Below are 15,127 nucleotides of genomic sequence, written 5' to 3'. Positions count from 1 at the left end.
TGACAAAATTAACTACCAAAGAAATAAGAATTATAATATTTTATATTATAAAATTATTAAATATCAGTAAATTACAAGGCTGGTGAAAGTATGGTGGGACAAATTCTTTCATATTCTGCTGGGAAAGCAAAATGAATTTTTGAAAAGAGTTTAAATTAATTTTTTGGAACTGTCTATATCAAGGGTTTTAAAAGTATTTATAACCCTTTCTCCTACTACTTCTATTTTGTATGAATCTCACATAAAAATATAAAACACCTGTTTTATAGCAACAGTCTTAATATATATTGTTTAAGAATATTTTCATATATGGTAAATTAGAAAAGGTTTGAATAGGAATGATCTAAACCAAATTCTAAATATTAATTCTTGTGGGAGAAAAGGGCATGATATTAGGGAGGGTTACAAAGGCTGGTTTAATATTGGAAATGTCTTATGTTTTAGGATGGAAAGTACATGGGTATTTATTATTTTTCTATACCTTTAAGTTTTAAATAGTTCAAAATATAAGAACAAACAAAAGATAACAATAAAAGCCAACAACAACAGCTAGAGGATGATAAAAGCATTTATGTTTGGTGGAATGAATTTTGAGTGTTTCATATTTAAAATTTAAAAATATAGTGGGTTAAATTTCTGAAATGTCTTAGAAAACATCTGAGAGTCCTATAATCCCCAGTAATAAAATAAATAAAATCTAATTCTAATACTTTGTCTTGATCAAAGAAAAGTTTTTTTTTTTTTCCTATGAATCTTCTAATGTGGGCCAAATTTTAACTAGGCAGACTAATAAAGTTGCCATTATTTTTTAAGGAATCAGCTCCTTTATTTCATTACAGTTCAACCAGGAAGTTTCCCTGATAGCCTATTTCCTTCTCCTTAATATCAAGCGTTCATGGCGAGTTGAACAACTTTGTACGAAGATAAATATCAAATCCTCCCTCCTTGGTATATGCTTTTCAAATATTTGTAGACTGTTATCATGCTCTCCTTTGTCTTCACTTACCCAAGCTGTGCAACTTAACTCCTTTAATCTTTCCTCATAAATCAGACACTCTTGTCTTCTAGTCGTAGAAGACAAGAATTTCCTTTCTATAGATTCGTTTCTATTTTCCCTTAGAAATAAGATTCTTGATAGTTCACTCAAGAATGCTGAAACCATCGGTTGAGAAAGAACAGCTAGAGGATGATAAAAGCATTTATGTTTGGTGGAATGAATTTTGAGTGTTTCATATTTAAAATTTAAAAATATAGTGGGTTAAATTTCTGAAATGTCTTAGAAAACATCTGAGAGTCCTATAATCCCCAGTAATAAAATAAATAAAATCTAATTCTAATACTTTGTCTTGATCAAAGAAAAGTTTTTTTTTTTTTCCTATGAATCTTCTAATGTGGGCCAAATTTTAACTAGGCAGACTAATAAAGTTGCCATTATTTTTTAAGGAATCAGCTCCTTTATTTCATTACAGTTCAACCAGGAAGTTTCCCTGATAGCCTATTTCCTTCTCCTTAATATCAAGCGTTCATGGCGAGTTGAACAACTTTGTACGAAGATAAATATCAAATCCTCCCTCCTTGGTATATGCTTTTCAAATATTTGTAGACTGTTATCATGCTCTCCTTTGTCTTCACTTACCCAAGCTGTGCAACTTAACTCCTTTAATCTTTCCTCATAAATCAGACACTCTTGTCTTCTAGTCGTAGAAGACAAGAATTTCCTTTCTATAGATTCGTTTCTATTTTCCCTTAGAAATAAGATTCTTGATAGTTCACTCAAGAATGCTGAAACCATCGGTTGAGAAAGAACAAAAATAAATAAATAAACCCAAACCTCTGTAACTGGGACCTCTTTTAGTACTATTTTAATAGAAAACATATTAGTGGAATTAAAATAGGCGTATTTTGGACAAGCCTGTGACATGGTGGTTAGGGTGACTGAATCCCATATGGCTGACTGCTTCCAGACCAGGCTGCTTAAAAAACACACCAGGCATGTGTGCATGCATGCCCAAAATCTGGAAAGGAGGGAGAAGTGGAGAAGGGAGTGGCATGACCATTCCTTATGGGGAATCCTTTTAAAAACACATATTTTACTTTTTTGCAGATGCTCGATCTTTATTTTTGTGTTACACATTCTGGACACATTTTTATGATTAATGCAAAGATGAAAGCCTAAAACCTACTCCATAGCTTTAAAGAGAGTACGTCTCCTGTGCATTCACCCAATCATTTTCACCTTCTACTTTCCACAAGTTACTGCTCTCTAGAATTTGGTGTTACTCCCTCCTAAATTTTTTCCCTAAACTTTAGCACTTACAAATGTATCTCTAAACAATGTGCTGCTTTTTATTTGCCCAGTTTTATCCTACACACACACAATTTTTTTTTGCAACTTTCTGTTTTCATGAAATGTTAGATTTTACAGTTCCTCAGTGCTGTTATGTGAAGCACTAGTTTCTTTATTTGCACTGCTGTATAGTATTCCGTTGTATGAAAATATCACAATTCATTTAGTCATTGCATTGTTGATGGAGTACTTTTGCTTAAATACTCATATTGATAGGAACATTCTCTTAAATATACGTGTACAGAAGTGAGGTTCCAGGTCCTAGAATATGTTCATATTTAACTTCATTAATTATAGTCAGATTGTTTTCCAAAATGGTTGTATCAACTTCACTGTCTCCAGCTGTGTGAGAACTTCTTTTGTACCACATTCTTGCAGTTAATATTGAATGACATATTAGTGTTTTCCAATTCTGTGGTTATAAATTTAAAAGTATGCTTTTCATTTTAAAATTGATTTAAGGGTGGCCCTTATAGCCTAATGATTAAGGGACCAGATCTTACATAGCTGTCAGTGTGGTTCAAGTGCTGGCCAGGTGGCTTGTAAAAAACAAACTGTGTATGTGTGTAGATTCCCAAAATCCCAACTGGATGGAGAGATAGAAAAGAAGGTTTTGCAGCCTGACCATGCCCCACCGTGGGTATGGTCTTTCTCTCCCTTTCTTTTTCCCTTGTTTTTCTGGCTCTCCATCTCTCTCTGGTGAATGCATGTGCCCTCAGACAAAAAAAAAGTTTTTAATTACAGTGAACTTGAATATACTTAGAGGTTTTATTCTATTCTATGTGTGCTGTAGCACACATGCATTGGCCAGAAAGTGTTAGAAAGAGAGGAAAAGTGAGAAATCACTTCCGAGAGATGGATGGCCATTTCACAATCTTTTCTCCTCCAGTCTCTGCTTGGAATTTTGTGCATGTACACAAACACGTTCAGTGTGTTTTTCAAGCTACCAAGTCCAGGACTCAAACCATAAAGTCGACCATATGGGATCCAGCACCTCCACCACCATATTACCTGCCAGTCCTCTTTTAGAAATTTTATTGACCAGTTTTCTTGTGTGAAATGTTTGTTCAAATCACATTATATTTTTATTTTAAAAATTCAGTTATTGGGATGGCTTTATATGTTAGGGATACTAATGTTGTATAGCTAACTTGTTGCATGTAACTTTTTCCTGTTGGTAGCAGAAATCAGTACCCTATAGTATCTTTTCTATTTTTTAAGAGAGATATTTGTTATTGGATGTGTGTGTTTAACAGGGAGATGGAGAAAGGGAGACAGAGAGTGAGAAATCACCTTCCAGGGGGAAAGCCATACCATGATCCCTTCTCCTCCATTCTCCTCTCAAGATTTTGAACATACATGCACATGCTCCCAGTATGAGTTTTAAGCCACTGGGTCCAGGACTTGAACTGAGCTCAACTATGTGAGTCCAGCAACATAGCTATTAGTCTCCCCAAAATATCTTTTGATAAAATAAAGTTTCCATTTTATGATTAGGGCTTTTACTACATTTCAAGGTCATAAAATATTTTCTACAAATTATTTTAAGAGTATAAAGTCAGGGAACCAGCAGTTAGCGTGATGGCTATGTCGCTGGACTCCCACGTAGTCGACCATGGTTCACGTCCCAGACCCGGTGGCTTAAAACTCACGCTGGGTGCGTGTGCGTGCGTGCCCAAGATCCCGAGAGGAGAATGGAGGAGAAGGGATTGCGGTGTGACCATCCCCTCTGGGGGGTGATTTCTCGCTTTCTGTCTCTCTGTCTCTCTCTGTCTGTCTGGTGAGCGCACGCGCCCTATAGCAAAAAAAAAAAAAAAAAAAACCAAAAAAACCTCTCCAAAAAAAAAAGAGTATAAAGTCACATTAATATTTAAGTAATTTCAAATATTTTCTCCTGTTCCATAGGTTTCTTGTTAACTCTGTTACATATCTTCAGATGCACAAATGATTTTATTTTTATAAAGTTTCATTTTTCAGTTTTTTCTCTTATTGATTGTGTTTTAATGACAAAAAATCATTGTTAAATCCAATGTCATAAGTAACTTACCCTATATTTTCTTCTAAAAGATTTTGAGATTCTAGTTCTTACATTTTGGTCTTTTACCTATTTGAGTTAACTTTCACATATTGTGTTAGGTAGGCTATAAACTCATTCTATTACACATGTATATCCAGTTTTCCCAGTGCAATTTGTTGAAAAAAACTTTTCTTTCCTCCATCTAATGATCTTTGCACTTTTATTGAAAGTCAGTTGACTATACATTACTATGTGGAGGGTTGTTTCTGGTCTCTCTATTCTATTCCTTTCCATTGGTCTGTATGTCTGTCTTGATGTGAGTACCACAATGACCATTATTCCATCTGCTGATCCCATGCAGGAGATATATTTTTCATTTATGTCTTCTGTCATTTCTTTCAGCTTTCTTTTTCCATCATTCTTAAGTTTTTGTTTTTTTTTTTTGAAGAGGTTTTTGCTATAGGGCACGTGCGCTCGCCAGACAGAGAGAGAGAGAGACAGAGAGATAGAAAGCGAGAAATCACCCCCCAAGGGGGGATGGCCACGCCGCAGTCCGTTCTCCTCCATTCTCCTCTCGGGATCTTGAGCACGCACGCACACGCACCCGGCGTGAGTTTTAAGCCACCGGGTCTGGGATGCGAACCGCAGTCGACTACATGGGAGTCCAGCGACATAGCCATTACGCTAACTGCTGGTTCCCTGTAGTTTTCTTGTAGTATCTTCAACTGGCTTTTGTATTAGGGCAATGCTAGCCTTATAGAATGAATTATAAGATAAACATATTTTCTTCTTTTTAATCTTTTGGAGAACTTTGAGACATATTGATGTTAGTTCTTTCAATGTTTTGTAAAATTAATCAGTGAAGGAAGGCATCAAGTTCAGATATTCTCTTTGTCAGGAGAGTTTTGATTAAGACTAGATCTCTTTACTAGCTATAGGTCTTTTTCTATTTTCCGTTTCTCTGTGATTCAGTCTTGTTTTTCTGTTTGTATGAGTTTGTTCATTTCATTTAGATCATTCCATATTTTTGTAATATAATTTATTACTGTCCTCTTATAATCATTTTTTATTTCTATAGAATTAGTAACATGTTTCTATTTTCATTTCTGATTTTAGTAATTTAAAAAATCAATCTAACTAATAGTTTGTCAATTTTGTTTATTTCTTTAGAGGCTCAGTTTTTTGTTTCCCTGATTTTTTTCTGTTGTTTTTCTATTCTTAATTTATTGCTCAACCAATCTTTATTGTTTTCTTCCTTCTGCTCTTTCTGTGTTCAGTTTATTCTTGTTTTTTTCTTTTCTAGTTTCTTCAGTTGTAAAGTTGTTTTTTGTGATCTTTTGTATTTTTTAATGTAAGTGTCTATAGCTATAAATGTCTTCCCTAGCATTGTTTCCACTCCATCTTCTCTTTTAGTATGCTATATGTCTTTTTTCACTTGTCTTTAAGAATTTTCTAATTTCCCTTGTAACTTCTTCCTTGACCCATATCTGTTTAAGAGTGTGTTGTTGAATTTTCACAGATATGTAAATTTTCCAGCTTCCCTTTTGTTAAGCCTCATTCCATGGTAATTAGAGAAGATATTCTATATGATGGTTATCATATTAAATCCATTGACTATTAAATCTACCTTTAATTCTGTCAATTTTTGCATAATGAATTTTGAACATGTGTTATTGGGTACATAAATAAAATTATTATGTCTTTATGATGTATTGACCTTTTAATAGATAACACCCTTCATTGTATCTCATAACCTTTTAAATTTAAAGTCTAATTTCTCTGATATTAGCATAGCCATGTTTACTTTCTTTTGTTTGTTATTTGCATGGAATATCTATAGTTATTTTCTTGTAGATAACATATAGTGGGGTCTTTTGTTTGTTTGTTTTGTTTTGTTTTTAACTTTTAACAAACTGCCAGACAGTGCTTGTGCTTACTAAAGACAAAGAGACATCAAGAGAGGAGGACCAAGTGCCCCACAGTGGGGCATACCCATGTCAATTCCTTCTCCTCTGTTTCTCCATCCTGTCAGGATTTTGAGCTTACATGCACATGTTCCTGATGTGTTATTCAAGCCAGCAGGGCTGGTATTCACATCATAGTCAGCCATATGAGATCTGACTTTTTTAACCACTAGAGTGAGGGCCAATATGTAATGTGGAGTCACAGTAACTAAAAGGAGTGAAAAGAGGCGTAAAGTGGTGGAGATTTTGTATGTTATTGAGATGAGTATATAATATGAGGGTTTTCTTTAAAAAGGTAATGGAAAATGCATATTATACGAAACTTATGCATAGACTTCATTTTTTTTGCACCAAAATAAACTCATACTTTAATCTTTCACAAACTTTTTGAAGTCTCTTGAATATAGTATTTTCCTTTTTTCCTGGTAATGTGATGAATTTAAACCTAATTCAACTGTGATCATTCTTATGCACTACTGGATTTGGTTTACTAATTTTTTAAATATATTTTTTATTTCAGTTTCTTTTATACATTCAATCACATATGTCATTTAGCTTGCAAAGTGAATATTCCAATATGTATACATGTCTCACCAGTCCAGTTGAGAATACTACAAATACTATACATGTTATCTTCAACAGATAATAACCCATTTATTTGTCCCATAAATGTCTTGCCAAATGTCTGCCCTCTATGACCAAAACTGAATGACTAGAGGATACAGAAACATAGAAAATAGTTATAAATATCAGATACAGTGTGGGAAGAGGGTGGGTGAAGGACGAGAGTCTGAGGAAAGACATTAAGGAGAAAAATGGTTTACTAATATATTTTTAATTTTTTTTTTACAGCATGTTGACGTCTACCTTTTTTTTCTTTTTATGTCCAGGTCTAAGTTTGGCGTATATGTAGCAAGTGAATTGAATTGTGCTTCTTCTTTTCTATTGTCTGAAAAAAAGTTTTAAGCTTGAACTTATATGTTTCCTGAGTACTTGATTAAACTCACTTGTGGGACCAGCAGTTGGCATAATGGCTATGTCACTGGACTCTCATGTTAGTCGACCACGGTTTGAGTCCCAGACCCAGTGGCTTATACTCATGCCTGGTGCGTGTGCGTGCGTGCCCAAGACCCCAAGAGGAAAATGAAGGAGAAGGGACTGTGGCATGGCCATCCTCTCAGGGGTGATTTCTCGCTTTCTGTCTCTGTCTCTCTGTCTTTCTGTCCAGCGCACACGCCCTATAGCAAAAACCTGTCAAAAAAAAAAAAAAAAAGGAAAACATTTTTCTCTTGTTCCATGTCATCAATTTATATTTTGGGATAAATAAGCATACTTTTTTAACCATGAAAGGAATAGGAAATGGAAATTTTTTTAAAATTAGAATTTAGAAATATTTTTGTTATGTTCATCCATCAAATGTTAGTTTCATATTTTGCCATATCTTTTTCTTTCTTTAAAAGTTAAATTCTTTTTTTCATTATATATGAATTTTCCTTATTTATTGACAGTATTATATATACTGTGATGACAATTGGTGCCCATATATATGAAATGCAAATCATTGAAAGTCTGAAAAATTGCTTGAATTATTAAGAAAGGTTAAATAGAGTGGGTTGGGATTAATTTTGCATTTGTATCAGTTCATATTATAGTTTTTTATTAATTAAAATTATTCTATCAGAATAATACCTTATTATACTTGGAAATAAAAGTTAAGGCTAAAAATTTAGCACCTTACTCAAAAAGAATGAATTTTTACTTTATTTTTATATAAAATTTGTTGTTGTTTTTTAGAGAGATTTTTGCTACAGGGCACATGTGCTCACCCGAGAGACACAGAGACAGAAAGCGAGAAATTACAACCCCCCCTCCCCAAAGGGGGATGGTCACGTTGCAATCCCTTCTCCTCCTTTCTCTTCTCAGGATTTTGGCCATGCATGTACACGAGCCCAGCATTAGTTTTAAGCTTTCAGGTCCAAAACCATGGTTGGCGCTGTAGGAGTCCAGCAATGTAATCGTTACACCATTTGCCAGTCCCAAATTTGTATATTAAATCTGTCAAGAGAAAATAACTGCTTTAAAATATCGGGCATTTAGGGATTCTAAGGTCTTTTCAATTCCTTTCCACTCTACCATGGTCTACAAAGGCCTACAGATTCTGAGAATGATTAAACATGGTGGGCACCTAACTTGTGTCAGTAATAAAACTTTTGTCTAGTAAACATCCTCAATATGGTAAAGATAAAAAAGAAACAACAAGACTAGCAGATGGCATAATGGTTATGTTGCTGGATTCACATGTAGTTGAGACCCAGTAACTTAAAACTCATACTGGGTTTATGTACGTATGTGCCCAAGATTCCAAGAGGAGAATGGAGGAGAAGGGATTGTGGCATGGCCATTCCTCTGGGGAGTGATTTCTTGCTTTCTGTGTCTCTGTCTCTCTGGCAAGCACACGTGCCCTATAGCAAAAATCTCTCAAAAAGAAAGAAAGAAAGAACAAAAAGTCTAAAATTAAGATGTGAAAATTCTGAGAAATATTAATTTTTATCCCTGCGGGGGACACTTCTTTTATTATATTCACAATTTCATTTTTTGCCCATATTTTTTATTGCAATTCAGTTTGTTATAATTATGATTGTGGAGAAGTAACAGTTAGTTATTGCCTGGGAGACTGTTGAGATTTTGGTTTTTGTCCTGCATATATATTTTTAATTTCTGTATAAGTTATTGTGTGTAGTTCAGCACTGTAGCAGTCTATATTTCTTATTTGTCATTTTTTCTAATCTTCTGAAAACTGTTAAAGGTATGCTTTCCCCAAAAGAAGCAAAAATACAACCAATATCTGAGCTTGGGGATGAGTTAATGTAGTAAAGTCCAGGGTTTGGGAATCAGAAGAGACAGATTACCATAAAAATTCTACTAGCAATTACCTCTGAGAGTAAATAAAGTAATTCACTTCTTATCATCTCATTTACTTAATCTGTAAATGATAAGGCTGGACTTGCATAGAAAAAAACAAAGAAAAAATATGTCATGACTTTTCCAATGACCTAATAATTTCAGTAGTTCCAAAGATCTTCCAAAATTTAGGCCATTAACAAATGTTAACTTAAATCTCTAAAGTCATAAAACTAATACATATTTAAAACTAAAATTTTGAGTAATAGGAAAAGTAAATCTTGCCTATGAACCTGTGTAAAGTTTGGAAACAATTTTTCTGTCTAGTTTATTCAGTTTCACGATTAAAAAAGTCTACTCAAATCTCCTAAATTCTCTTACTTTGTAGAGTGGAAAAGAATGAAATTCTATGGGTTTTTATTTTATTAGAATTGTATTTTGGAATTATATAGTTGATTGTGATTGTTTTATTTTTATTTTTCTAAATCATAGGGTGGCTTCACTCGTAAATATTCACTTAGCTCAAAAACTGGAACGCTTCTTCCAGAATTCCCCAGCGCTCAACACCTTGTGTATCAAGGATGCATTTCTAAGGACAAGGTATCAATTATAGATACTTATTGATTTTTTGATATGTTGGTTCTGTATTTCAAATTGCTGGGAATCTCCCGGCACTTGTAGGAAGCAGTCAGAAATCCAAATAACCAGACATAATTGACTGATTTATAGGCGAGGCAAACGTTTACTAGCATTGATGAAACACTTTCCAATGAATTATTTGCCATTTCCATGACAGTATGTAAATCAGAAGGTAATAAAATAAGCCTTAGAAGATGAAAGATTATTTTTTATTTAAAATTCTATATTAAGGAAGAAAATAGAAGCCTATGCCTATCACGTGTGTTTTTCTTCAGTTACAAGTTTTATGCTTTCAATTAGTGCCATTTTCTTTCAGTAAATAGTCATCGAACATTTCTTTGGGACAAAATCTATCCCTAATACTGAAGGGGAAATACTCAGATCAATGAGAGGAGTAAACCAGGTGATCACAAAGATTTTTTTTTTAGTCCTAAAATTTTGTGCTCTCTTTAATTCACAATTTTTTATTACAGTAAAGGAAGAAGCATTTTCTTTGGTTCAATTATAAGTAATCCTCGATATGAATTTTCAATGCTGTGTAACAAATCTAAAACTGAATGTTTTATTCTGTAGCGTGATGATTTGTTAGGGACCTATTCTCTGTTTAATAGCAAGAACCCTTATTAATCACAGCATGATGCTGTATACATTTTCTTTCAACTAGTTTTGTTGTTGTTGTTAGTATTTGAGGAAAACATTTTCATAGTATATTAACTCAGATCATGTTCCTGAGGTTCAAAGATAGAGGAATATGACTACTGTCTAGCTGTAATATTTCAGAAATGGGCATTTTGTAGAAACATGAAATAGCACGTTGGTTCTATTTATTTTTAATTTTTGTAAAGGTTTTTGCTGTATGGCATGTGCACTCACCAGAGAGAGACAAAGAGACAGTGAGAAAGAAAGTGAGAAATCACCCTCGGGGGCAGGGGGCGAGGTGGCCACACTGCAATCCCTTCTCCTCCATTCTCCTCCTGGGACTCTGGACACACATGCACATATGTCCAGCACGATTTCCGAGCCATCAGGTCCAGGACTTGAACCTCAGTCGGCCGTGTGGGAGTCTTAACCACCATGTCACCTGCTGACTCCAGCATATTGGTTTAAATGGCCATTAATAGATAAGTAGAGATGCACAGTAACTTACAGGATTTATTTTGTTGGTGGACATACTCTGCCAGTTTAAAACAGGCAAGGTATTGATGGTAATTCTCAAATGCCAAAGCCAAATCCTTCTCCTGAAGTATTTCTATTTCCTATTATTATTCGACTCCATCACATTTCTCAGGGTTATCATATTTGTGTGTGTGTGTGTGTGTGTGTGTGTGTGTGTGTGTGTATTTTACCTTATAGCTACAATATGTGATATTATGACTTCATGTTTGAGAAATCTCCAGTAAATGTTGATGTGTGGCAGTTTGTGGGGAAACCTGTGAAAACCAATGTGACCTCAGTTCTCTGGGGGAAGGCATTGTTGAGTGACCTTTGTGGAGAGATTGCTTACATGCAAGCGACTCATGAAGATGTTTACTGTGTAAATATACTTGATGAGAGAGAGAGCGAGAAGGAGAGTAAACAACAAAGAAAAAAAAAAAAAGAGGTGAAGAATAGAGTCTAATAGTTCATTTCAGTTTCTCTGCTGCTCTAAGGCAACCCTTACCTGTCAGCTTGAAAGACTGGTCTGTAGTAATTTCTCACTCAGTATCAAAGTTCGTATGTAACCTCTGGCTTCTAAGTTCATTGTTAGTGGACTCCATCATAAGTAGCAGGCTGACACTCTTCTTTGTCCCTTGATGACTGCTTAGCCCTTTCACCTTCATAGTCAGTAGCCAAGTCCCCAAGTAACCTGTTAGTTCCTAGAAAGAGGGGTGGGACTGAAGCTCAGCACCTGAAGCACCTGCTTCTATAAGGCAGAAAGAATGGAGACTGCCAGATGAGAAACTGACCCCAGTGAGAAATGTTGCCTGGAACTGGAAGTCTGCTTTCTGCCTCATCATAGAGTCATTTGAGGCAGTCGCCACCCCTTCACATGCTCACTGTCTCTAATGGAGATAAGCCTTGTCTCTGCACCTCCCCTCTCTAATGTGACGTGTATTCTCAGAAAATGGAATAAAATTACATTTATAAAGAGTTCAAAGCAGGGCCAGAAGGTGGCTTGGTGGTTAAGTTGCTGGACTCCCACATGGCCGACTGTGGTTTGAGTCCTGGACCTGGTGGCTTGCTTTCTCACTTTCCCTCTTTCTCTCTGTCTATCTCTGGTCAAATTAAATAACAATAATAATGATGAATAAAATTAAATAGTTATTTTAAAAAAGAGTTCAAAGTATACTGCAATTAAGATTTATTATCCTGTGACTATGTAAATATTAAATAAACCAATGAAGTACTAATTATAAGATTAAAACTTATTATGATTTATATATAAAGCAATACATTTTGACACAAGTAAGCACAAATACTTGTGAAGATAAAAACTTACTTGTACCTTAGTAAGTTTCAGGGTTCAATGGGTTAATTTTCGACAATGGTTGTGACTTCCCTTTCATGTTTCACATCGTCCTTATGTCTTGGCAATCCATTTAAAAACATGTGTCACCTAAATTATAGAGCAAGTCTCATCTGCATTAGTGGTGACATGCTAGAGGTATCCTGTGATCATCATATCTCTTTGGGTACATTGATAATTTGCATGTCATTATATAGCTGTGAGTTAGACCACTCAGATGAGTGTTTTCACCAGGCTGCAGGATTGAAGGGTGGGATAAAAAATATTAGGATAGGAATCCTATCACTATCATCATCTTAGTCACTGTTGGGATCAAAATAGCTAATATTCATCCTTTTTTTTTAATAATAATTTTTTATTTTATTTTTTATACATTCAATTACATTATTCAGCTTACAAAGTGAACATTTCAATATGTGAACATTTCTTTCCAATGTAGTTGATCAAAATATCTTCAACCGATAACACCATTATCTCCCTGTCTTGTCAACGCTCCGTCTCCATATCCCTCCTCCAAATGTTTTTCCACAGGCCCCATTTTTAAACATAAACTATGGCTTATTCCAATCACTTTATATGTGTTAATGCATTTGGTCCTCATAACAACTCTATTATATAGTTAATGTTATTATGTCAGTTTACAGATGAGGAAATTAAAGGACGTAAATGTTAAATAGCTTGCCCAAGGTTACAAAGCTAGTAAGCAACAGATTAGAACTAGGATTTAAATCCAGGTAATCCAAAAACAAAAGGCATCCTTTAACCTCTAAGCTATGCTTCCACCCCACACCCACACACAGAACACACAACCAGTAACAGGTAGGGACACTTCTAGAACATAAAATGAAGATTAGTTTGAAAATTGTTAAGTTGCTAGAATGTTATATAGTTTTTATCCACTGCAAATTTTCAAAGATAGGAAAAACTTTTTAAACTGTTATCCAAATATCCATGGTAATTTGGAGAGAGAAACTTTCCATAATAGGCACTCAATGCTTTGATTATTTTGGTAGATTGTCACTTGATGGTATTACTAATTCTAGATGATACTTCGAGCCCCCTGTGTACCAGGGACTGTTCTGTGCAGATCAAGGCACATTATTTTATTTGACTTTCTTAACATTCTATGAATAATATGCTTTTACTACCCACTTAAAGATTGAAAAACCTGGGCCTGACAGACCAAACAGCCTGTGCAGTCAGACCTGGTAGGTAGCACAGAAGAACTGGGCACTTGGGTTCAACTCAGCCCTGAACCAGACTTAAAACTACTGTGCCACAAGCATCCATTGCTCCAAACATTCTCTTAATAAAACTGTGTAAAGGGTTGATATATTTTACTATTTTATGTTTATTTCCCCAATCAAAGGGCATTTTCTTATTAGGCAGAAAATTAAGATATTGCTTTGGCCCATTATCTTTTTCATTGTTCTTATCATACTATACTGTAATTATTGATTTATATCCTTTCTCTCTTCACAAAGCAGTAACTTCCTTCAAATAGGATTTTACAGGGACCAGGTGATGGAGTAGTGGTTATATCACTGGACTCCAAAATGGCCAACTGTTGTTTGAGGCCCAGACCTGACATATTGAAACACACACCAGGCACGTGTACATACATGCTCAAAATCCCAAGAGGAGAATGGAGGAGAAGGGACTGCAGTATGACCATCCCCTCTGGGGAGTGATTTCTTTTTGTCTCTCTGGCAAGCACACACACTCTATAGCAAAAATTTCTCTAAAAAAAAAAAGGATTTTACTTTCATATTTGAGTCTGAAATGTTGAATAATATGCCTGGTATATTATAGGAACTTAAAAAATGTGTGTTGGAAAAATGAACAAATAAAGACAGTGTTAAAAGGATGATTTAGTAAAGCTTTTTCTTCCTTGTAATAGGTAGATACCCTCATAATGATGTACAAAACTCATTGCCAGTGCATCCTGGACAATGCAATTAATGGCAACTTTGAAGAGGTAAGGGTGACAACATGTGTTGTTGACCATATTCCATGTATTTTCATGCCCTGTTCTTAATGAGTTCATATTAAGAGACAATTTTAATGTACGTATTCTTTGCTCTGCCACTAGATCCAGCATTTCTTATTACACTTTTGGCAAGGCATGCCTGATCATCTTCTTCCTCTACTTGAAAATCCCGTTATCATTGACATTTTCTGTGTTTGTGACTCAATTCTTTATAAGGTAAGCTCTTTGCGTGTCTTAAACATGAATCATTTATTTCTTTAAATAACATTTTGTCTATATTCTTGCAATATATTTGAAATAAAATTTGTTTCTTCTGGCTGGAGATACACTATGAATATTTTTCTGATGAAAAAGCAAGGAATTTAATAGTGCATGTTTAATAGTCAATGTATTTTAGTGGAAATTTACATTTAGTTAAAACAAATTCAACCTCTGTTCACAGTTAAGAATGCATCTAAATGTGTAGTAATAATAATATATGAAAACCCAGTTAATTTTTATTAACTCTTTAAGGTATTTTCAGATCAAAATAACACAGTAACTTTTTTTTCTTTACAATATTCGTACTCGGGGGAATAGCAGAATTAGGTATTCTTATAGAATTAATAATTTGAAAACCTTTAGCTTTAATTCATTAATATCCAGTTCTGTTCTCAAACCAGCTAAGAGTCCCTCCAGAATCTACAACAGAAAGATCACAAAGACACCCTAAATAAAGATAGCTGGTTGGTCCTCTAGCTAGACATGTGGTTCAGAAGGGAAA

At 34.6% G+C, this 15,127-nt stretch overlaps 1 protein-coding gene across 1 annotated transcript in view; it reads left to right on the top strand.

Moving 5' to 3' along the window:
* RFX6 (regulatory factor X6) overlaps nt 1-15,127 on the top strand; it is a 61,803-nt gene that overhangs the window by 26,442 nt on the left and 20,234 nt on the right. Inside the window, exons 7-9 of the mRNA XM_006157872.3 lie at nt 9,722-9,829; nt 14,275-14,352; nt 14,467-14,580. Coding sequence (XP_006157934.1) covers nt 9,722-9,829; nt 14,275-14,352; nt 14,467-14,580 — 300 coding nt within the window. The remainder of the gene's footprint in view (nt 1-9,721; nt 9,830-14,274; nt 14,353-14,466; nt 14,581-15,127) is intronic.

This window comes from Tupaia chinensis, unplaced genomic scaffold (assembly GCF_000334495.1).
Source record: "Tupaia chinensis unplaced genomic scaffold, TupChi_1.0 Scaffold000563_1, whole genome shotgun sequence".
Taxonomy (NCBI): Eukaryota; Metazoa; Chordata; class Mammalia; order Scandentia; family Tupaiidae; genus Tupaia; species Tupaia belangeri.
This window is presented reverse-complemented; position numbering and strand designations above follow the sequence as displayed.